The sequence below is a fragment of the Eublepharis macularius genome, chromosome 11 (assembly GCF_028583425.1).
Source record: "Eublepharis macularius isolate TG4126 chromosome 11, MPM_Emac_v1.0, whole genome shotgun sequence".
NCBI classification, from domain to species: domain Eukaryota; kingdom Metazoa; phylum Chordata; class Lepidosauria; order Squamata; family Eublepharidae; genus Eublepharis; species Eublepharis macularius.
This window is the reverse complement of record NC_072800.1, coordinates 80,361,266-80,386,272: the sequence shown is the minus strand read 5'-3', so window position 1 is coordinate 80,386,272 and position 25,007 is coordinate 80,361,266. Positions and strand designations below refer to the sequence as shown.

The 25,007-nt window shown below is 41.1% G+C and overlaps 1 protein-coding gene across 3 annotated transcripts in view; it reads right to left on the bottom strand.

Annotated features, from left to right (window-relative positions):
• Positions 1-25,007, bottom strand: part of ESYT2 (extended synaptotagmin 2) — an 83,047-nt gene that overhangs the window by 40,793 nt on the left and 17,247 nt on the right. For all 3 annotated transcript variants that reach the window (XM_054991714.1, XM_054991715.1, XM_054991716.1), the window contains exons 2-7: positions 22,001-22,042; positions 19,958-20,092; positions 17,927-18,003; positions 16,898-16,970; positions 16,545-16,634; positions 7,299-7,354 (exon numbers count right to left, since the gene is read on the bottom strand). In XM_054991714.1, coding sequence (XP_054847689.1) covers positions 7,299-7,354; positions 16,545-16,634; positions 16,898-16,970; positions 17,927-18,003; positions 19,958-20,092; positions 22,001-22,042 — 473 coding nt within the window. The remainder of the gene's footprint in view (positions 1-7,298; positions 7,355-16,544; positions 16,635-16,897; positions 16,971-17,926; positions 18,004-19,957; positions 20,093-22,000; positions 22,043-25,007) is intronic.

Here is a 25,007-nt window from a genome sequence, read left to right as displayed (position 1 = left end):
TGTGAAAAAACCGATCTCTGATCAATGGGAGGATGAAAGGCTGAGATAGCCGCCAAATAGACTTTTACGGAGCTATTAGCCAAACCCCTCTGTTTGACCTCCCACAAAAAATCTAATATTTCCGGCAACGAAGCCTGAAATGGATGCGATCCCTTTTGTTGACACCACAAAGAAAACTTTTCCCACTTAAACACATATGACTGTCTGGTGGAAAAAACGCCTAGCGTTCTCTAAAACATTAGTTACATCAACCGAAAAAAAGGGCCTTGTGTGATCAGCCAAGCTGTGAGCTTGAGCCTCTCGATATCGTGATGTAACACTCCCCTCCAAATCAGCAGGTCCGGCACCGCCGGCAACTGAATCCACTGCGCCTGGAGCCTCCAGAGGGCGTGAAACCACGGTTGGCGTGGCCAAAAAGGGGCTATCAGTATGACCGACGCTCCGTCTCTCTGAATCTTGCTGACGACTCTGGTCAACAGCGGAAACGGGGGGAACGCATACATCAGGGGACCCGACCACCCAAGTTGAAATGCGTCCCCACGAGACCCTAGGCCTACTCCTCCCCTGGAGCAATACTTTTGGACTTTGCAATTCTCTTCCGAGGCGAAGAGATCCACTTCCGGGAACCCCCATCGGGAGAAAACAGCGAGCAGATATTTGTCCTGCAGGGACCACTCGTGATTGTCCCTGTCCAATCTGCTCAGATGATCCGCCATAGAATTCTCGGCCCCTGGTATGTGCATTGCCTGGAGCCACACCGAATGTTCTATGGCCCAAGTCCACAACTTCTTTGCCTCTGCACACAGGGACATGGACGCCGTGCCCCCCTGTTTGTTCACGTAAAACATTGCTGTCGTATTGTCCGTCAAGATCTGGACGGACTTGTTCTGTACCGTATCTGAAAAGGAAATCAAAGCGAGTAAGATCGCTCTCAACTCAAGCAGATTAATATGCTCAATACGTTCTAGTTCAGACCATACCCCATGGGCATACAATCCCTCACAATGAGCACCCCACCCCAACAGTGAGGCATCCGTTGTAATAGTGATTTGAGGTTGTTTATAACCAAACTCAACACCCTTCATAAGATTGGCGTCAGACAACCACCAATCCAGCGACCGCAGAACCTGTCTGGGGACGGAAAATTTCCTGTCCTGGGAATCCCGTTCAGGGGAGTAAACAGAATTGAACCACGTCTGTAGGTCTCTCATAAAAAGCCTGGCAAGGGGGACCACAGCCGTCGTGGACGCCATGCATCCCAACAAACCCTGAAGGAACCGTGCCGGCTGGTAACGGCATCTCCTCAATTTACGAACAAGGGTCTTAATCTTTGATGCCCTCTCCTCAGGTAGGAAACCCATGTTCCTAACACCATCTAGTACCACTCCTATAAAAAGGAGGGACCTTACCGGGGTCAATTTAGATTTCTTCTGGTTGACAACAAGACCCAACTGAAGACATACAGATAAGGTGAGAGCGATCTGCCTATCGACCTCCTCAGGGGAGTGTCCCACCAATAACCAATCGTCTAAATACGGGAAAATGCAACATCCCTGGAGTCTCAAATGGGCCACCACAACCGCCATGCATTTTGTAAATACCCTCGGTGCACCGAAGGGCAAGACCCTGTATTGAAAAACCTTGGTACCACACGTAAACCGGAGGTACCTCTTGTGATCGGAAAAAATTGAAATGTGAAAATAAGCGTCCTTGAGGTCAAGGACGGCAAACCATGAATACGAGGGTAACAGCGTTAAGACCGTCTGTAATGTTACCATCTTAAACTTCCTAGTTCGAACCAGCTTATTTAGTTTTCTGAGATCTAGGATAGGCCGGAGACCTCCATCCTTTTTCTCAACCATAAAAAGGGGAGAATAAAACCCCAACCAGGATGATGTGCCAGGGACTTCCTCAATAGCCCCTTTAATCAACAATGCAGAAATCTCAGATAACACCTCTTGTGAAGGTGGTTGAGAAATAAACACAGGGAGACTCAAGGAAGGTAAATCCAAAAATTCAACTTTATAACCTTTTTCAACTATTGATAAAACCCAACTGTCCGAACAAATAGAACACCATGCAGCCTTGTAAGTGCTCAGCCTGGTCCCGAAAATGGGGTCAGGGCTCTGTAACTGTCAGAATTGTTTATTTGCTTGAGGTAGGTCTTTAGCCTGTCGCTGTTGTGAACTGGCTCTACCCCTCTGATTTTGCCGGCGCCGGTAAAAAGAAGGCTGAGGACTTTGATAATTTCTGCGGGATTGGTACGCATACCCGAAGTATGGTTGGTATCTTTGCTGCCGATTTCGTTGAAAAGGCCTATAATATGGACGAGAGGCCTGCTGAGGATTCTGGTGGAGCACGCCGTAAGAACGTGCAGTCAGGCGGTCCGTCCTCTTCTTTGAAAGGAACTCATCCGTTTTTTCAGAAAACAGTAACGTTCCTTCAAAGGGGAGATCTTCTACTCTATTCCTAGTCTCAGGAGGCAGCGCCGTGGTCCTCAACCAGGCGTGACGACGCAAAACTACTGCCGAGAGGAGTGACCTGGCCGAGGTGTCCGCCATGCTTCTGCTTGCATTGATCTGGTGGCGAGACAGCCGTACCGCCTCCTCCTGTATTACCCGCAGGAAGATCCTCTGATCTTCTGGGAGCTTTGGTACGAAGGCAGCTACTTTTTTCCAAAGCAACAATTGGTATGCGGCCATCATCGCTGCATAGTTTGCTATCTTGATCCCAAAGGCAGCCGAAGTATAGAATTTTCTGCCTAAAGCATCAATCTTTCGGCTGTCCTTATCGACTGGTGTGGAAACAGAACCTTGTCTAGGTCTAGTTTTCATCTCTTCAGTAACTAGAGATGATGGAGGTGGATGTGTCGATAGAAAAGGATGAGAGTCATCTCTAAGACGATAGAGATTTTCAACCTTACGATTAGTGGCGGGCGTAGAGGCCGGTTTAGACTGAAGGCCCTTCCACAAATCCACAAATCCATCAATCAAAGGAAAAGCCACTGTCGGAGTGGATCCTGAGTAGATGTGCTGTAAAATCTTGTCCGTAAATTTGGACTCGGTTGCAGAAATTTCAAGGTCCAGAGCTTTGGCCATGCGCTGTAACAGGTCATTATACGCCCTGAAATCATCCGTAGGAGAAGCCTCATCAGTGGGGCCAATTTCTCTGTCAGGCGAATCAGAGATTGGTGAATCACTATAATGCCGACGAGACCTATGGAAGTCGGTATCAGAAGGGAGAGGTGTTCTGCGATAGTCCCCATAAGACCTCCACGAAGGCGACCTGGGGCTCTCCTGATAAGGTCGGTCCGAGATTGGGGAGGCTCTCTCACTGTAATACGATCCAGCCGGATCATCGCTGAGGCGATCGTCCCGCGACCGACTTCGATAGGAACGTGGACTGCGCCTGCGGGGTCGACCCCTGCGACTGCCCGATGAAGCAGATGATCGTGCCTCTCTCGAAGTCGACCTCGGGCGCCCCGTCGGAGTGGAGGGTTTGTCCAAAACGATAACATCACCCACCGGACTGGAACGCTGAATGAAACCTCGGGGCGAGCCACGATCAGCCGAATCCGCACGTCGGTCCTCAGCCGGAACCGCTTGCAACGGTTCCGAAGAGGGAGCGGTAGGAGTCACAATAAGACTTTCCAAGACTGCCGTGTCCTTTTTAGAAGAGTGTTTCCGCTTCTTCTTTTTCCTTTCAATAGTCGGTTCCGGAGCCTTCGACGCCGAGGATGGTTCCGATGTTCTCGGAACCGACAAAGGCACAGCCGGCGCGGATGTTGGAACCGTTTTCGGAACCGAAGGAGGTCGGTGTCGCTCCGAGGGTTTATGAGCTGATGGCGCCGAGGCCACAGATGAAGTCGAGGGTCGACGGTTCCGACTCGCCTTCGAGCCCGACGATCTCCGACCAGAAGCTGCCGGTTCCGACGCGCTCCGGGATGACGTGGTCGGGGGCTCAGAAGCCCTCGGTTCCGAGCGGCTGGGAGAAGGACGGGAACGCGAAGTTCTCGAAGATGTGGAACCCGGGCCAGATCTATGGGCCGCAGAACTCGGGCCTGGCCTAATGGAATCACCAGTCGCGCCCGGTGGATCGTGGACTTCCATTGCCCGCTTCCAAAGAGAAGCATGCAGCCGGCCTGCTCTCTCCGCCCTAGCCTTGGAGGTGAAGGCTCGGCAGTGTTTGCAAGCCTGCGTATTATGGGTTTCCCCCAGGCAGTACAAACAATGAGCGTGGCCATCAGACCGAGTCATTTTTCTATCGCATGACTCACATCTCTTGAAGAGGGCAGTGTCCGACATAGCGAAGAGCTGGAAAGAACCTTCTCGATCGGCGGCGAAAAAGGAACTGAGGGTATGTGGGGGGACGCTCTGCCTCTTGGGAGCCGTTTTTCGGCGGGAAATTGCCGCGCTTGCGCGGTGGGAGGCGAGAGCGCCCCCTGGTGGTGAATTTTTTGAGCTTGGAAATGTCCGGATCGGCAGGCCTGCGCGTGCGCAGTCCCATGTGGGACTGCACTGGAAGACCGTAGATGAACAAGTGACTAGCTGGTGGTGGAAGTACCAGCAGAGAACCTAGCCCTCTCACGGGCAGAAATGGGGGCTTGCAAGTCCCATTTCCCCACATCCTTTTTGAAAAGAATGGGACTGAAACTGCAGACAGGGGATAGAAACACCTACAAACAGCATACAAAATAAGTAAGCTGGAAGGGGAGGGTGATTCATGAAATTTCTGTCTCCCAAAGTTTCCTTTAGCTTCAGAAAATTTCATGGGGAAAATTCAGTTCAATCTCTATGCTTCATGCTTTATAGTACTACCTGAACTGACTACATGTTTTCATCAACTACAAGCCTTACCCAAAAAGTATACAAGACATACCTGTTATCTGGAGTACATAATGATCCCAACAATAGAAATAAACACTCAAGTCTCAAAACTTAAGCCCTAGACACATCATCATTTTTACCCTCAATGACCACAAGATGGAAACAGTAACTCAGAATAAAAGGCTTAGCAACATTTGAACAAGCACTATACGTTCTTCCGTATGCTTTTATTATTGTGACTGCACATAGAAGACTGGTGAATGAAGCATAATATTTATAACACAGCACAGTGTTCAAGCTTTCCAGTTCTCCAGAAACTTTTATCAGGCGGAACATTAAAAAACAAAAGGAGGAAAGGGAGAGAGATCTTTCATCTTCTCCTTGTATTTGCATGCAACAAGTCTAATGAAGAATTCCGGAGTTTGGCCTTAATGAAAGGTAGTACATGGCTTTTGTTTTTAAAACAAATGTTAGCTCAGTGTTTAACTTTTATAACTGGATCTCTATAGGGTAAATTAAGGCTTTTTGGTACTAGTAGCAGTATAGTGCAACTTCATGTATGCTCATCCTAATCAAAGTCTGCAATTATCAATATATTGTCTCCTTCAAAAATATTAATTCTCTTAACATTGACTGATGGCTCAGAATAATTCATTGAAGAGGCACAATTTTATGAAGAGGCACAATTATGACGGATGAATTTTTACACACGGATTCTAACTAAACTTGCACCAAACAATAACCTTTCCAGACATTGACTAAAGTCAGAGTTTATAGTACTGGGTGGGGCTCTACAAGTTAACCTCAAATATTCACAACCAACAGTCTAGGACTTTCTGAACTGCAAAAAAAACTAGAGTGACTACATTCTTTTCTTTAAAGTGGTGAGCCAAGTATAGCTAGGATGCTAGCAATTTTTCCTGCATAAAAACACCTTGTTTTCTTCCAGATGACACATTGCTGCAGATTATAAAGGACCATATTGATTCACTAGTGAGTATGGAAACTGAACAGCACAGCATAACTCAACCTTTGCCACCTATAATTCTGTGCTGGGGAAAAGATTTACTCCCCTTTTCCTATACTAGGGAACCAAAACACAATTGAACAATATAGCACATAAAATAGCCAGTTTGGATTTGGAGGAGCAAAGGGAGAGGTTGTGGCTCACTGGCAGCATGCATGCTTTGCTTGTAAAAGTCGCCAAGGTCATACGAACCTGCCTTATAATGAAGACCATCAACCAATCCCAATAATCTCTAGTTAAAGCATCTCAGCTTGTATGCATTGGGAAAACCCATCTTCGGCTTTATGACCAGGCAAGTTGCCACAGAGTACACAACACTCAGCCAGATGGATCACCAGTATAAAGGAAGCTGCACAGGTTCAATTCAAATTCCCTGTATCATATTCTCTTCTCAGCCATGCTGCCTGCAAGCTCTTTCTACCATTTGGTTTTCAAACTTGTGCCTGCCATTATGCTTTTCAGAACAAACAAAAAGAAACAGAATTTGAAAGCCAGCCTCTAGCCGGCATTTGCAGAACACACCAAGTGTCAATGCACCCCATAATCTAAATATTGTCAATATATCGGTATTTCCATTGAAGTAAGAGTCCAAGCCATTAAGTAGCAGTGCTACAAAAAGAAAAACCCAATCCTCACTGCTGTGGTAAGGGAAACGCCTGCACATCAACTGAGAGAGATCCTAGTAACTGTGAAATGACACAATACAAGTGAGGCTGAACTGCCTCTTGATCCCCAATAAGACTGCCACATGTACTTATTTGCTAGGCAAACTTACAAGGGCCAGCAACCTGGACTACTCCCATGGAACTTCAGAACGGAACAGCGTTGCCCCTATTATATTCTGTTATCATAACAGCCCATCTCATCTTATGCTGCAGAGAGGCTTCTTCCCAACTTTCAATGCAACGCTGTCAATGGCCGCTGTCACCTCAGTTCAGAGATGGAATCACTCCATCACAGCAAGGCAAAGAGATGTTTTCTGAACTGGCATTGGGAACTCTGAAGCCAGCTCTATTATGCTCCACTGCTACTGGCCAGCAGAAAATATTATCGAGTGCTAACCAATTTCATATGTATATTTTCTCTTGAGTTTCATCTACTAGTAGAGCAGGAGAAAGTAGATGTGGCACAAGCCAGCACAGTTTAGTAGGGAATGTCAAGACTAGGATCTGGGAGCTAAGTTCAAATCCCTGCTCTGCTATGGAAGTTCGCTAGGTGACCTTGAAACAGTCACATACTCTCAGCCTAACCTACCTCAGAAGGTTGTTGTGCACATTTATTTTATTTATTTCATTAAATTTCATTAAAATGGAAGAGAGGAGAATAATGTAAGCCACTCTGGGTCCTCACAGGGTATAAATGAAGTAAATAAATGCATTTAATTCTTTGCATATACATATGTTCTAAAATACACACGTCTGCTCTTTCTTTTGGAGGAGGCTTACTTTAGTCCGGGAATATCCAGAAGATTGGTCAGTCCTGTCCAGTTAATTTCTAAAAGCTGTAAACATAAGGGAAAAAATTTAATGTTGTTCAGAACTTGTAGCGCTTCAGATACCGAGACAAAAAGTCACACGTTAGCCAGGCGGGAAGAAGAAAGGAATTAAAATAAACAGCAAAAGGATTCAACCAACATTTTGAAATGAGGAAAACCATTTGTTTTAGGGCAACTGATGAACCAATGTAGCCTTAGGAAAAATACAAAACAATGTATTTGTAGGATATCTTGCATATAACTGTAGAGAAACACAGGCTGCAGTTCTCAGATGTACACCAGACAGCCCTGTTAATATAACTGCCCTAAAAATAAAATGTTTAAAGATTAAGGTAAAAGGTAAAGATAGTCCCCTGTGCAAGCACCGAGTCATTACTGACCCATGAGGGGATGTCACATCATGACATTTTCTTGGCAGACTTCTGTTACAGGGTGGTTTGCCATTGCCTTCCCCAGTCATCTACACTTTACCCCCAAGAAACTGGGTACTTATTTTACCGGCTGTTTGAACCTGGCTTCTGCCAGGATTGAACTCAAGTCATGAGCAGAGCTTGGACTGAAGTACTGCAGCTTACCACTCTGCACTACGGGGCTCCTATTTAAAGATCGCAGCTTTAAAAAATTGCAGTGCTGCTAACTTCTTTATACACTTACATGTATAAGTGTATACATGAAGCATAAATGTGACTCATAAAATTTTGTGAAGCCAACAACCTGTTCTGTTAAAACAAGCCCAGGAGCTGATTGTGACACAGATAATGAGTTGCTAATATCAAAATTTAGAATAAAGCTGAAGAGAAACACTAACAGAATCATAGAGCCAAAACACAATCTAAATAATATGCCTGAAGAATTTAAAGACCTGGTAAGGAACTGATTTGCAATACTAAGTTTAATTGATCGTGAACCAGAAGACTAACATGGCTTTACAGACTAACACGTCTGGATCTTTGAGTAGGAAAAGAAGAAGACCTAAAACAAGATGTCTTGACTCAATAAAAGAAGCCACATCCTCCAGTTTGCAGGATCTGATCAAGACTGTTAATGATAGGACTTTTGGGAAGGCTTTAATTCATAGGGTCTCCATAGGTCGGAGGTGACTTGATGGCACATAACACACACATACACATCCTCCACAGGATACAAGAGAGAGAAGACAGGAGGAGGAGGAACAAGGCACCAAGAAGAAAAGCCTCCTCTCCTAATGCTGAGGCCAGTGCGTGACATCAGGAGGAGGGCCTCCCTCCATCTGCAACGGAAAGAAGTATGCATCATGCTCCCAGCCACCAAAGGTTCTATTTAATTATGAAACAGTGTATTTTGTTATAGCAACTAATTAGTATGCATATATTTCAGAAAAAATATATGAATTAGGGAGTTGTAAGATAAATGATTTACACAGCTTTGGTTTTAAACAACCCACATTGCTCCCAAAAATTTGTAGGCCACCTTTTAACAAGTGAGTTTAACGAACCATCATCTACTGACAGAAAGAAACAACATCTACTGATAAACAGAAATAGAGTTAGAAGTGCTATCACTTGGGTATCCTGAGGGGCTTGTTTATAAAGATTTCCAGACTGGCTTGGATTCCCGAAGAAATGTGTGAGAATGAAGGGAAAGTAACGTGTCTGCTGACTGCATGGTTCCAATAAAATGTGATAATTGTTTTTACTCTGCAGCATTAAATGGTAATACTCATTTATGTTGTGCTCTTGTATTAAGAGTGGATTTCTCTTTATTTTTGAAGTGACCAGTGGACAAAGCTGGAAAGCAGAAAAACTAGAAAATACAGATGCCAATGCAGAGAAACAACTTGTGTTTTCAGTGCCCAACATGGTATCTTTACAGGTAAACATGCTGCCCCACAATCATGACAACTATGGAAAGATATGTGCATTTAGTTTGCCAAAAGAACTGCTATTAATATTTTGTGGGGGGAGAGGAATGAAAAACAATTTATTATGAATGGAAGAAATTATTTAGTTCTGTTTTTCTTTTCCTTGGAATGTCTAGATTTTCCCCCTAACATCATGTCTTAACTGTACTCAACAAGATTCTTTGTTACTGACTCATTTAAAAGGTCAAGCAGTACTTCAAATACTTAGTAGTCATAAATGGCACTGACAAACAGGTGTATTCATCAGCCATCAAGAAGAAGAAAAGTTAGCCTTACCCTTGAAACACAGTATGGGGAGGGAGGTGTCTCTCTAAGATCAAGTGATCCGTGCTTGCTCTGCTCACTTAAGCAAGGAAGACAAATTTGTTTTGCTCAACTTATTACCTGTTCTGGACAGCACCCCTGGAACAGGCTACTCACCGATTCCTAACTGAAGCAACTACGACTTCCCTAACAGGCAAATCTCTTAGCAAAAGAGGACACAGTGCCAGAACTCCCAGACAACAAGTAAAGATTCACACAGGAGCGATAGAATACATAGGCATGTTCACTCTCCCTTCAAACACTCGAACTTGCCCACAGTTAAGAAAGCAAAATTTTCAAGGGCAGTCAGGAATGCATCTATGCTTAGAGAAAGAAGCTATACTTACTATCATAAAAACAGAATTTCAAAAGTTTCCTATTTTCTGCTTTATCGGTGAACTTTCCCTTCCGAATTTTAGTGCAAGTTATCAGAAGAGAGAAAGCTTTCAAAAGCTTTCCATGTTTGCTTGCTCTCTTATTTAAATTAATTCACAAAGTATTAGGTGAGAATACATCTTGATAAGCGTATTATGAATATTTAACACTATCTTCTGATACATGAACAAGATTACTAATTTTTTTAGAAAGTACAAAGTGGGGGCTCTATAACAAAATCTCCGTACAGCTTACAAGCCATAGAAGGATAAGGCAAACTCATTAGACAAGTATGTTCAGAATTATTAATTTAGGCAACGCAACCATATATAGTCATCAAGGCCAGACACTGGCTGCAGAGTATGCTGAATTATTGCCAGTTGTTGCTTTGGACTGGAAAATATGAGGGGGGGGGAAATCCCCAACTCATTGCCAAATAATTCCTCTGCTTTTCCCCTGGCAAAAATATGGGAGAAGTTTTCCCCAGCTGCAGCCATTCAAAGACTAGGTGATGGAACAACAACTATATAGTAAAACTTTGATCCTAGAGTAAAGTTATTTCAGACTATGCTGCAGGAGGAAAAACACACAGAAGTATGATCAATCTTGAACAGATTTTTTTTTAACACGTTGTGAACTACAGCATGTCTTTCAGGTTGCCATAGGAATTCCACTGCAAATGATCTGTTGGGACTGATCCCCCTTGCTTGCAACTATGCTTGCAACACTGTATATTAATCATGACCATTATGTTGCAAGCCTTTCCTCCTTCCCCTAACCACGGGGAATGTGCAGAATGAAGTATGTCACAACATAGCAGCTCTAGACCAGGGTTGCAGAGCCAGGCAATGGCAAACCTCAATAACATTCTGCAGACCAAACAACAAGCCTGCCTCTGAAACAAAGTTTCTAGTACATGATAGTTTGGAGGTTTGAATCTGACATTTCTCGCAACTACAAAGTTCGTACATACAAGCAGTAGGATTAGGGGCATGAATGATGGTCCCAACTATAGCACTGACTATGAGGCTATTTCACAGTGTGCACGTTAAATTCAACCTGCAAATTCAAAAGATTCTGACAGACTTAGTACAACTGACAAGAAAAACAAATGCGTATTACATAGGAAAGACATCAATCTTTATCTAATATCTCTTTGCTCTGAGATGGTGATGATTCTTTTTTCTTTTTGCTTCTTGTAAGAAGGCTAAAAATTTAGATATATGGTTTAGATATATTCCTATCCTTCATATTTATGTACTTCTGAGGCCAAATGGTAAATCAAGGTTATTGCTTTGTTTTCATTGGGGAAAAAATAAATGGGACGTGGAAGATTATAGCACCAGTGAGGGGGGAAATAGCAAGTACAGCCCAAGCATGCATATCTTTATTTACCATACTGGATCAACATTTTCTAATGAAGATGGATATCTCTGGAGCACATCTTCAAGCATTTCCTTAACAAGTATTATTTCAACTGAAATGTTTATCAGCTTCCCACCCCAAAACTTATTTCCTCGAGGACTACAGTAGCAAAGTGCATGGAACAACAGCTCTTGAATTTGGCCATCTGAACCTGTTAGCAGTTCAGCTAACCAATCAAGAAAACAGTTAAAGTAAATTTTGGTATGCCTATTTCATGGGGGTGGGGCTACAGATGGTAGCTCATTTTCAATTTTGTTCAGCAAGATGCTTGGATGCCCTATGATTAGCCATCTTAATGGGATTCAAACTAAGCACTGTACGAATCAAATTTTAACTGTCTGTATTAAAATACTGGCCCTGACCTGGATAGCCCAGGTAAGCCCAATCTCATCAGCTCTTGGAAGCTAAGCAGGGTCACCCTTGGTTAGTAATTGGATAGGAGACCTCCAAAGAAGACCACAGTTGCAGAGCCAGGCAATGGCAAACCACCTCCGTTAGTCTCTTGCCATGAAAACCCCACCAGAGGTAGCCATAAGTCAGCTATGACTTGACGGCAGTCTCCACCACTACTATTAAAATACTGGTAGAAAAGAATATTAGACCATTAGTTCCCAACCCTTTTGATGCAGTGACACACATTTTCAAATTTACTTAGCATGGTGACCCAATGTTAACAGTCAGTATTATATCATTAATTGTGGACAAAACTAGTTATGTATAAACTAGTCACATTTAAACTATAAATATACAAGTGACTATATGCTGTGTATCTATGGTATACAAAGGATTAATCATTAATACTGTAGAATAATTTACACAAAAATCTCATTCTCAGCAACAAAAACCTTGCTTTCAAGCATTTTACTCATTTGAAAGGGGAAAATATTTCATAGGAATTTTCTTCAGTGCTTCCCAAATTGGAGGGGGGGGGGAGAATCACCAAAAACAGAACATAGTTTTTTCCAGACTTTTCTCAGGCATTCACAGCTCTACCAATAAGATTTTAAATTATTTTCCTCAGCTTCACTGAAGAACAGTTATTCTAGGCACATTCAGCTGAGTAACTATTACCCACACAACAGAATTATTATTTCTCATGCATGAAACCTATTACCTTTAAAACAGTTATATCAAACAGTTTAAAACAGTTTAAAACAGTTATATCAAAAGCTACAACACACCAAGAACCTAAATTTCTAGCAATTTTCAGTACAGTAAAAGTATTGAGAAGTATTCAGAGAGATGTCCACCTCATAGCAAAATTACTACTATAGAATCAGTTGCTAAAAATAGTCCTCAATTCTAGACTAAAGCAAGTTAAATCATATCAATTATATTTTTGCTAAGAAGTAATTCAATCTTACTAACTGTAAGCTTCCTCATTAACAGGTTGCCTGGTTACCACTGACAAGTGGAAATTGTCCCAATGAGATCAAGTAGCGAATCGATTTGAAGCCCTATGTTTATTTACTCTTTTCTCAAGGCAGATTAAAAAATACAGAACACAATTCAAACGAACTGCACAAGACATCCAGTGACAATGCATAAAGACTTGAATTACAAAAATTGGGAAACAATGCAAACAGAAAACCACCTAATTCATGACATGGTAAGATTGGAGGGAGACCTACATTAACTCCTTGGTGCATGACATATCACATCATAAACAATGCAGAGTGGAACACAGAGGTACAAGAAAGTGCAGTAAGAGCAAGATGATACACACAACAAATACTGCAACAGACAACAATCCTATTCCCCTCATAAAAGCACCCCCCAGTACTATTCCATCATACTGTTTTGAAGTATTGCAGTACTGTTTCATTATACTGCAATTCTGATCGCTTGGGATTGTTGTCTATGCCACCTCTTCAGAATACTGCTTGAGGCAGCTTACAATTTAAAAAGTGTCACAATATAAAAACAAACCATTGGACATAAACAGCATAAAACCACTCATAAAACAGAAGGAGACTATTCAAAACCTGGTAAGATAAAACGCCTAATTAAAAATCTAGGTAAAAATATGTGTTTTGCCCTGGCACCTAAGAGAAAGTAAAGTAGGTCTCAGTTGATCCTCAAGGGGGAGGTCGTTCCAGAGATGAGGTGCTACCACACCAAAAAAAAAAATCCCTGTGTCTGGCTGTCTTACCTCTGGGGGGGGGGGCACACAGAGCAGGCCTTGAGAGGCAGGATAGTATTCAGATGCCCTGGCTCAAACTATTTAGGGCCTTCAAAGTTAAGAACAAGCCACTTGAATTGTGCCTGGAAACAGATGAGTAGCCAGTGCAGATCTTTCAGCGCAGGAGCAATAAGATTCCTGTAACCAACCCTTGAAAATAGCTTGGCTGCTGCACCTTGGACCAACTGAAGTTTCTGCACCATTTTCAAAAGCAGCCCCATGAAGAGCACATTACAGTAATTTAATTTGGATGTGATCAGTAAATAGATCACTGTGGTCAAATTACACTTATGGAGGAATGGCTGTAGCCAGCAAACCAGCTGGAACTGATAAAAAATGCTGTGGAGGAGACCTGAGCCTCCCAACTGTAAGCCAGGATCCAGAAGCATCCCTCAAGCTATGGGACCTGCTCCTCCAAGGGAAGTGAAACCTCCTCCACGACAGGCTGAGTCCACAGTCCCTAGGCAGCTTCTCCATAGATCAACAGCACCTTCAGGCTTTTCTATATTGAGCTTCAGCTTACTGGCCTTTATCTAGCTGGTCAAAGAGTTTTTGGACACAGCATTTGTGACAGGGAACCAGCCGTGAAGGATATGCAACAATGGTTGTGATTTTTCTGTTTGTGTTCCTTTAAGGTTAGCATAAAGGTAGAAAACTGAAGTCCTCAAACATTACCCCTAACTCGAACTGCCTCCAGTTTTGAAATCTGAACCAGGTTTCTAACATATGTTTAAGATTTGCCCTCCCCATGTGGAGTGCTTTTTAAATTCTTTTATGTATCAAAGGCAGCCAAATTTTTAGTAGCTTTTTAGTGTCTTTACAAAGAAGGTTTCATCTCTATTCCCTTCTCCCCAACTGCTAATTGTATGGCAGTTTATTATGCATCTCAAAAATGTAAGAGGGAGAAAGGGCTTTATGTTTATCCAAATAAATGTTGATAGTACCATAAAGAGGTAGTGAAAAAGGAGAAGCACAAGCTGCCAGGAATAAAGAAACTAACCATTCAATCCATATATATTACAAAGTGCAATGTGTTCAAAGTGCAAAAATACAACATACAAAATATATGCTCTAATATGGTCACAGTAAAGCAGCCCTATGTCCTCTACACATAATAGATATAACGAAGGCACTCCACTCTAACGATATGAAGCATGCACATTTATCTCTAAATTTAGTTGTTTACATAATACTGCCTACTGATCCCAGAGGTGATTTTCACAAAATATGACATAACAAGGTCAGATATTGCTTCATCTGCCACAGCTAGAAGAACTTTATGACACTTTCCCAAGCCTTCCAAAAGCATGATCTTCAGGCAGTGTTATGCACAAAAAACAAATTTCCTGTCGCCTAAGTTTTCTCCATTTCACATATTTTGATACAGTTATTCAAGGATAATTTTGACGTTTTAGTTTTCATTGAAAGTGGCTTGGGTATGAAATATCTTTCAAGAAACCCGAGCACAGTATAAAGGGGAAAAAATTATACAAATTCGTCAATTTTGCTTAACTCTGCAGTTACCCAGGTTTCTGCAGATCTCTAAATCTTCTGGGGAAAGGCAATAAAGAACACAACAGAGAGCGAAACAGCAGATGCACAGAGAGGGAGAACAGGATCATAAGAGCAGAAGAAGGGGACACAGATGCACAGAAGTCCTGCCTAAGGCTCTGTTTGCTCTGAGCCTTCCAACAACACTGTGCTACACTGCTCATGCATTCAACTTTCCAGCAACCCTGAGGGCTTGACACTTCCGTTTTTGAAATAACATGAAAGCAGATATTCTCATAAATTTTGTACCAGACTGCACAGAATATGTGCAGATGTGAAGAGAAAGCAAAGAATCCCATTGAATACACACTTGAATAAATGCTGCATTAGGTTTTATTTGCTTTGAATTAATGCTGTAATGACTACAGTCTGCAAACAACAACAACGGTGTGCTTATAGACCACCCTTCTGGACAGATTAGTGTCATACTCAGAGTGGTGAACAAAAGTGTTAAAAACTATTCTTGTTTCCAGAAGCACAGGACTTTGCAACTTTTTAAACACTATACTTCTTTATATCCAGTAGACAGTGACCATAAGGGGAAAATTTACAGTTTTATAGTGTTGAGCATTCTTTATTTAATATATTTATAGCTCTCCTTTCTCACTGAGAAAGTCTATACAATCACAATATGAGGAATTAGAATAACAGAAATCTGAATAAACACCAATATTAGACATGATATAGAATGCACATATAATGCAGAATAGTAAAGAGTCCAATAGCGCCTTTAAGACTAACCAACTTTATTGCGGCATAAGCTTTCAAGAACCACAGCTCTCTTCATCAGATGCATCATAACCAATAAAGCTGGTTAGTCTTAAAGGTGCTACTGGATTCTTTACTATTTTGCAACTACAGACTAACATGGCTAACTCCTCTGGATCAGATAATGCAGAAAACTAATATTACATCAACGGAAAATAAGGCAGCAACAAGAAGATAATACATCCTATATAAAGTAGAATAGTCCACAGTCTCTTTCCCTTTATAAAGAGCCTTCCTGAAGAATTCTGTTATAGTATAGCCATTATCTTACCATACATAACTTAAATATCATTAAATGCATAACTGCTGGATCAAGATCAAGATCAAGATCCGGCAAATGTAAGCTCCTACATAGATCAAACCTGGGTTCTCATCTCTATTCTGGAACAAGAGAATATACAGAGGGAGGGAGCAATGCCTGTAGTCTTTGAGGGTTGCCAATAACTTACTTGGGGGATTGGTAGTAGAGGCCTGGCCCATGCTGCTGCTCCTCCTTAAACAGAACTTAGAAACTAGGTGTTACCAGTTACTATAATGTAGAATTCTGGTCAGTAAAACAATGCTGTATCCTAATAAATATTGACCACCTAGAAATGCTGATTCTACATTCCAAGACTTCATTATAGGTTCACTAATACAAAGCAGCAATGCCTTGTAAGATGGAGAATGAAAGATCAAGTCTTTTTACTTACTGGCTTTCTAAGGAAAAATAGAGAAAGTGCTCCAATTAAGGGCATGTCTCCAAGTAGCGGTTCCAATATAACTCTCATTGTACCATGAATCTAATTAAAAAAAAAGAAATTAATCAGTCAACACAATATTAAGCAGGAACTAGGGATACAATTTAAGAAGTAGTAATATACTATGATTGCACAAATCTGCTAATATAACTTTATTAGACACTTAAAACTGTGTTACGTGGACCAAAACAATTGATAATGTTTCACTTCCTGTTTCGAGGAGAAGCAGATTTTTCTTTACAACAAATTTTCATAAAACTGAAACAAAAAAGTTGTGTTATATGTCCAAAAGAATTAAGATTTACCTGTATGCTCTTCACACCAGCTCTACAAAAGTATCTCTTGATTTCCAAGTCAATTTCACAATTACCAACGAAACTGAAAAAGTACAAACACATCTGTAAGATCAGAATTATATCAATATTGACACGCAACCAAGTTTATTAGTTTTTTTCCTCGAATATACATTAGCCCTAGTCTCTGACCAAACGTTGTTTGCCAGAGCATTGTGCATGAACAGCTGTCAGGTAACTTCTTCAGCAGCAGCAGCACTCCAAACTGGATTTTAAGCTCAATTTAAAAAGCATTCTGAGTTGGCAGGAGAAATAAGTTGATGAGGAAACTGCTAGATCATCCCTGACATGGGTCTAGATCTAGGAAATAACCTCACCGCATCACAGCCTTTATATATTTTGCTATAATATGTTCTGCCCTAATGCTAAATTATACGCATTATTCATTTTAGTGTGCTGTTATAAACACGTGTGCTTATACACAAGACTTCAAAAAATCCATTTGTCTTTAAGGTGCCATAAGACCCATTTTTATTTTTACCACAACCGATTAAGATAGCTGCCCCACTAGAATTTGTCTCTGGGGATCAAATAATACATTTTCCTGCATGCTATTAGAAACATTAACAGTAAAATTTTCTGACGCTTTGGTAAAAATATGAATACGTTTGGTCTTGTGTTTGTTGTATTCATTTACCTAACAGAAGTCAATAGAGAACAAGCAGGGAAAAGGCTAACATTGTATCATACAATTTGTTAATGACACTGTTGCCCTTCAGCCCATATTACTTGGCTTATGTCTTTGCACTACAGCTTACATGTAACATGATCCTGTATTTGGACACTGAGTTAAGCAGAACACTTTATCCACCAAGCACATAATGGCTGTGAACTATTTAAGGCTAAATTAATCAGTGGATTTGTAACATGAAAGACATGCCACATATTAAGCATTTCACAATATTTCCGCAACGGCCAACAACACACTGAAGTTTAAACTAGCTTTCATTCATTTAATGCATATGTAAATACATGTATTACCTGATCTGAAGATCCAAAATGATCTGCCTTTTATCCACATTCTCAGTGTACACTTTAACACCATTAATCCTAAGGGGCTAAAGTAACAGATTTCCATTTTAATAGCTTAATATTTCTATCAAAACTATGCTTATCCCTTGCTTAAGTATAAAATTCTGTTTGACATGAAAACAGATTCAGAAACAGTGGCCTACAGAACGCTCTGCTCATGTTGGATGTGTCACTATGAATTAATTCCACCCATTCCAAGAGGCAGATTGTATCGGCAATGCCAGACATCAGCAGTATGTCAGAACCGTTATTTCTGACTTGTAGAATATATATTAGAACAGTATTTTTTTCAGTAATTCACCTAGTCTCCCTGTGTTAAATACTACATCCAAATGACCACACAGGGGGAAAGGAGGTCTTTTTCCTTTCACCATAAACACACAATGATATGAGAGCTTAAGAAGCTGTTACGGTGTTAAATCCAAGCAGAGTTTTAACGAGATCAGGTGGAGTTTGCCTATAAGCAGTACCGACACTGCTGGGAAGACCCCAAAAAGGATGCCAGCGCAATAAATGAATAAATGACTAAATTAAGTATGCCATGGATATCCAACAGCGACATGTAGATTGGCAGGGCATTCAACATTTCTGCAGACTTGTTTACAAGATGGCAGAGGCAGTAAAGCTTTTGAGATTCACCAAGAGGAAAAATAAATTTTAACAGATAGGGACTCAGCTCAAATAATCGTCCTGAGAGGGGGAAATGATTTTTGCAGTCTAAATCTGACAAAACGAAACCTTGTTATAAATCTCTAGCAGGCGTCACCCTAGAACCTGGAATCCTACAACTGAAATTGAACACAGTGGCATGGATCTTAAGCCTGGTCTCAGGGCTGGTCTTCCACTGCAGTGTGTGTTCTTCTGGTACTGGGTGCATTTGCTCACGCCTGAAAAGCACCTAATGGTGGAGGACTGCCTCCATATCAGGTAGGCCATGGTGCAAGTAGAAGAAAGGCTTAAGATTCAAAGCGATGTATTCTCTCTCTGTGTCCAAAACCCACCTACCCACTTCCCTTCTTCCCCACATTAGACCTGTAGTACAGATCTGATTAAAAGAGCCAGTAGAAACCATGCCCCCTTTTGGTCACACATCAGCAAGCTTGCAAGAGGTGTATTAAAATTTCATCCAACTTATTTTTGTCCAAAAGCTTTCTGCATGGTTGTCAGTCACTGTTAACTCAAGAACTAATATTTGAACTACAATCTTTGAGGCAAAACACCCACTGCTGTTGGTAACTGAGTCAACACAGATCCAAGTTGAGTAATCAAATGGTATCTGTTGTGAGCAGAATTGCTTTAGTTTTACATATCTACACCCTAAGTTTTTTCAAACAAAATTGCAACATTTGTTCAATGTGCATCTAGACTATAAGCACAGGTTTTAAAAGCTTAAGTAATCTTGTAACAGGAGTAGTTTACTTTTTGCAATCTTTTTAGTTCTGTTGTTTCATTACCATAACAACAATTCAACAGAAATCGAGCAATTGATGAACTACTAGCAAGACAGAAAGGGCAACAGTGCTCAGAACAGCAGAAAACCTGTGTGCTTAAAGCCCAAAAGATGACAGACCACAGACTGCACCACATATAAATAAGACAAATATTTTGCCATATTATTCCTATTAGCACTGCCAACTTAGCACTCCACCACTTCGGCTAAGAAGCAATTAATTTTAAAAATTGAAATCCAAAAGGTATTATTTCACCAAAAATATCTTTTAATACAATTCCTACATAATCATGGAACTTTCTGTTTCAGACCAACAAAATTTAGCTTTTTAATCACCTGAAGAACAGGAGTTGCCGCAACAGAATCTCCTATTAAACAGAAGAACTTAGGATAAAGCAGATTCTGCAACCTTCTTGATCAGTCCTATCAGAGCGGAGGGCACATTTGGACCAATGCAGGATTCGGTATTCATACAAGGTTCCGTGTGCAGAGAGACGATGTACAGTTGGTTTATTCTAACAGAAACTTACCTGATGACCTATATCAATTTTTGTGAAACTGAAGGTGCTTAGATGGTTGCTTGCTCCTCTCACTGCTGGTTCTATAGTTTCACGGAAAAGTTTCTCAATAAACTGGCAAATGAAAGGCCACATGTGTTTCACGGTCTGAGAAAGAAAAGAGTTTTGTGCGTGTGTTCAACTGTTTGCAACACGTTCATAAGAACAGAACTATTTCATAAAACAACTTCTTAGAAAGTTCTGCACAATTTCCCTCAGTCAGTTATATCACCTTTCCATATCTTAGCAGTTCCATAAAAATATTGTGATAACTCTTCCCCAGGGCTCCATGTGCCTAACTTCATTAACATACACTTTTTACAAATTAAAATCTATTTTAGAACACTCTATGATTCATGGTATGCAAATGTAGGTAAGGAAGTGGGCTTCTTTCAACCTCTGCAACCAACACAGATAAAATTAAAGCTTAGTCTAGTGGTAAGCAACCTCCTGGCATTCATGATGACCATCAAAACCGTTTCGCTCAACCCAGAGGACTAGTTCTCTGTTCAAGCAACCAAGGTGAGCCCTTGAGGTGCTAGCACTGTCACCTGACCTCAACTTGCTCCCAGTTTCTCTAGCTAAGTACCACCTTTGTCTCCCCCGCTTCTTTTTTGCCAGTGCATCAACATTGGCACAGGTGGGATCTTGAAGACCATGTGTGACCATGAAGTTCCTTCTTTTCTATTAGGATACAGGATCATTGTGTTATGGGATCGTTGCAAGCAGGAACCACAAAGACCCCTGGGGGACAACTCATTTCCTTCTCCCTTACTATTTCTTCTTTCCCTTCACTGAAAGCCCCCATAGCCTCTCACATTTTCCTACTTCATCTTCTTCTCACCTACAAGCCAGCCTACTATTCTGCCCCTGCCTTCTGCTTTCCCTCTTTTCCCACCTCCCCCAGCAGCATCTACCTGGGGAAAATATGGCTGGGCAGTACAGGGCCAGCTGGGCCCAGTGCTGAACTCTCAAGGGCTTTCAGAGACTTTCCCCTATATCCCCCTCCCCACAGAATTTCGTCTTTCCTTTCTCCTAGCCAAACCCATATCCTCATCTTCCCGTTTCCCTCTCCCTCTCCCTCCCTCTCCCTCTCCCCCTCCCTCTCTCTCTCTCTCTCACACACACACACCCAACCAACCAACATTTTTTCTTTATTTACTTCATTTATTTCTCACTTTTCTCCATAATGTGGACCCAAAGCAGTTTACATCTTTCTCCTCTCCTCCATTTTATCTTCTCAACAACCTTGTAAATCAGGTTAGGCTGAGAATGTGTAATTGGCCCAAGATCACCCTGGGATCATCCATGGACAAGAGTGGTCATCTGAACCTCCGTCTCCTAAATTCTAGTCTGAAATTCTAACAAATACTCCTCACTGGCTTTTGTGGGGGTGGGTGCTGTTGAACAGTAGCAAGCAATCAGTCCTGGATGAGTCATGCAAGTTGTGTGGTATCAAAGCCACCTGGTGTTGTTGCCAGGCTTGGCTTCGATGAGCCCTCGAAGGTCAAAATAATGTGGGAAAGGTCCCTGGTTCCTCCCCCTGTCTTTTACTAACAGAAACCGAGGATTGAAGGCTGTCAATACAGCAACCCCCCACAATGGCTGCTTAGATATAATTCATTTCTTAAAGCTAAAACAACTGCTTCTATAATTGGGGTTAATTCCCCAATTTCTGTTTAAGATTTCAGATTTTTCTGCAAACCTGGGGCTTTTTCAGGTTTGTAGAAACACCTGTCTTTTTCTGTAAATGTATCCAGTCTCTGGATTTAAGTAACCATGTATTTGGCCATGCTGAGAATTAGATTTTTCGATGACTGTTACAGGTTGAGATGATGGATGGTAGTCTATATTCTGTACATTTGTTAATAACTCTTCAAACCCCATAAAGAAACACTGACCTTCCAGAAGAAAAAGTAGAACATGTGTAGCAAATTTAAGAAGCTTGCCAAAAGATAATAGGCTAAATGTAAACAGACAATACAAAATTTATTCTGGAACACAGAGGTATCTTACCTTATTCAACCATTCTGCTCTCTCTGTGTCTGGAAAATGAACCTAAAAAAAGAATATTACAAATAATTAGTCAAAGAATTTTTCATATACAAGGTAATAATGACAGATAAGCTCAAGCCAATTAAGTTACAAGATACTCAACTGCTGAAAATAAATTAGTTACCAAGGCCTGAAAAGTTATGATACTACATGCATACCCATAAATAATATATCCTGAGAGCAATTACCACTATTTAATCATCAGTCCTGGGAGCACCATCAGGCAAATATAAAGTATTTAAAACCAGAAGTTATAAATAACTAAAGAGAACGAACCTTTCTGTGTTAGTATGCAATTAATTGGTGAACCCTGAAGACTAAATTCTATTCTGTAAAGTCCTGAACACCCTCAGTCTACAAATTTGCAATAAAAGTATTGTTAGATAAACAAAGGCCTGCCCATCTGAATGCACAGTTACTTCTGGGAAAAGGGGATTGTTTGGGGATACATGACAGTAGGACACTGTCAAGCATAGCAAACACATTCATAGAATTATGACTATAGTTATCTTTACCCTCTGGGCAATTCTGAATGAATGACTTTCATTTGAGGGTTAGAAAAGCACCATGCAAATGTGCTCCTTCCAAGGAGGACACATCTGGAAATATTATTAGTTAGGCGAAATGAAAGATAAGATTAGTTGGCCTTATCAGAAGCTGCCAAATCCAAGAAGAACCTTAATTTCTCCAATAATGAAATCTCTCTGTGGAAATCAAACTCTCATACTGCCAGACTACAATAAAAATAAAGGATCCATTAGAGAAATGCACCTTTAATGTGCTATTTCTTTATTTCATTTTACATTCTCTCATACATGACAACATTTTAAAGTTTTAGAAATTATGTTATTCAATACATGACATGGTTCAGCCAGAAAACAGACAGCTAAAAAGGGAGCAAAAAAAAAAAAAATTAAAAATGCATGCTTGCTGAGTTAAGTGAAAAAAATCAGTAGCCAAAACTAAAGCTTTCAGAAACTCTTATAACAGACGGTGAGCTAAAGAGGATAGATATCGGGGAAGGGAGGGCTCAGTGAGATGGAAGAAAAGTAAGACAAGATGTATCAGAATTCTACAGCAAAAAGACGACTATCAGTGAAGTGACCAGGGCTTTTTTTCATGGGGAATGCGGGGGAACGGAGTTCCGGAACCTCTTGAAAATGGTCACATGGCTGGTGGCCCCGCCCCCTGATCTCCAGACAGAGGGGAGTTTAGATTGGCCTCTGCGCCGCTCGGCGGTGCAGAGGGCAATCTAAACTCTCCTCTGTCTGGAGATCAGGGGGCGGGGCCACCAGCCATGTGACCATTTTCTCCGAGGGCAACCCACTGAGTTCCACCACCTCTTTTCCCAGAAAAAAGCCCTGGAAGTGATTATTCTAATGTCCTTAGTATATTTGCATTTAATTGTAGACACACAAAAACTGGTATCCAACTTATAGCTGGTCATCACCCTTAGCAGCTTTGAGCTCCAAGGCTCTAAAAGGTATAACATTATTTCTCTGAAGACTGAATCAGTGGAGTAACAGTGGCATGAGACTCAAGTTAATGTGTACCCTCCCTGCCGTCTGTACCACATTTTAAAAGGTAATAATTGCACTAAAGTGCTGTTTTTGTACATGTAAGAGTAGCCATAATGGATTATATCAAGGAGGACCAAGCATGCAAGAATCATTCCCCACTACAATAGTTCACCTACCAACTCATAACAAGAAATGAGAAATAGTATGTATATTTTACCTATTCCCTAAAATTGTATAATCTCCACTACCTCTGGAAACACATATGGTGTTTTGACAGTTTTCCCTACCCTTAAGCACTTTTCATTACCTCTCGCCCTCCAAAAGAAACGGCTGTGACATTTCAACACATCAGATGCTGCCGCTGTATGCGGCTCCTGGTAATGGCTTTGAATTCCCCTCTTCAGGGCTTTTTTCTGGGAAAAGGGGTGGCGGAACTCAGTGGGTTGCCCTCAGAGAAAATGGTCACATGTCTGGTGGCCCTGTCCCCTGATCTCCAGACAGAGGGGAGTTGAAATTGCCCTCTGCGCCGCCAAGCAGCACAAAGGGCAATCTAAACTCCCCTCTGTCTGGAGATCAGGGGGCAGGGCCACCAGCCATGTGACCATTTTCAAGAGGTTCCGGAACTCCATTCCCCCGTATTCCCCCTGAAAAAAAGCCCTGCCCTTTTTTAATTAAAAGAATCCAGTTATATGTTTAAGTTCTTCCAATAGGCCTTGATTTTTTTAAAAAAAGTATAATCTAGCTCTTTGGGATGGGGTAAATCTAACACTCCTTTCTTTAAATTATGGTGAAGACCGTAAATGACATAAATAAAAAGATCACACTCCATGCTATTTCTTAACCACAATTTAAAAGGTTAGATCAGCACTGCTCTTAAGAGTGATTAAATGGGGATCCCTTTCAATCAGGGTTTGCTAGCCAACGCTGATAAACAATTTTATTTTTATTAGTGATGCTGATTCAGCACAGCAAAAAAAAGGCTAAGTCATGGATTGTTCCTCTAATAGAAGTTTTTTAATCTGTCTGCATACAGTATGTTATTTCATCTCAAACCTATACAGCCTCAACTGAAAGGGCTATTTGTTCCTGATTGTTTTCATTCTTAATGAGCTTAAGTACATGAGACCTATCAATAATGTATACTGGATGCATTTAAGTACTAGAATATAATATTTTATTCATACAGAGTTGAAACACTTGAGGCAGTCAAGCCTCACACAGATATTAAAATACTTAAATTCACACAAATGCTTTCAGAATTATTTACAATTTTTTCAAAAAAATTTAAACATGTCAGTTCCTAGCTACTCTGGCTACTAAACAGAAAACCAGATTTAACTCTAATGATGCATCCAACAACCTCGAAGTCTGGGAAGTATATGGATTTCCAAGATATCAATTATTTTAAGACAGTTTTAATATTGTTCTGCATGACTATTTTTGGAGAC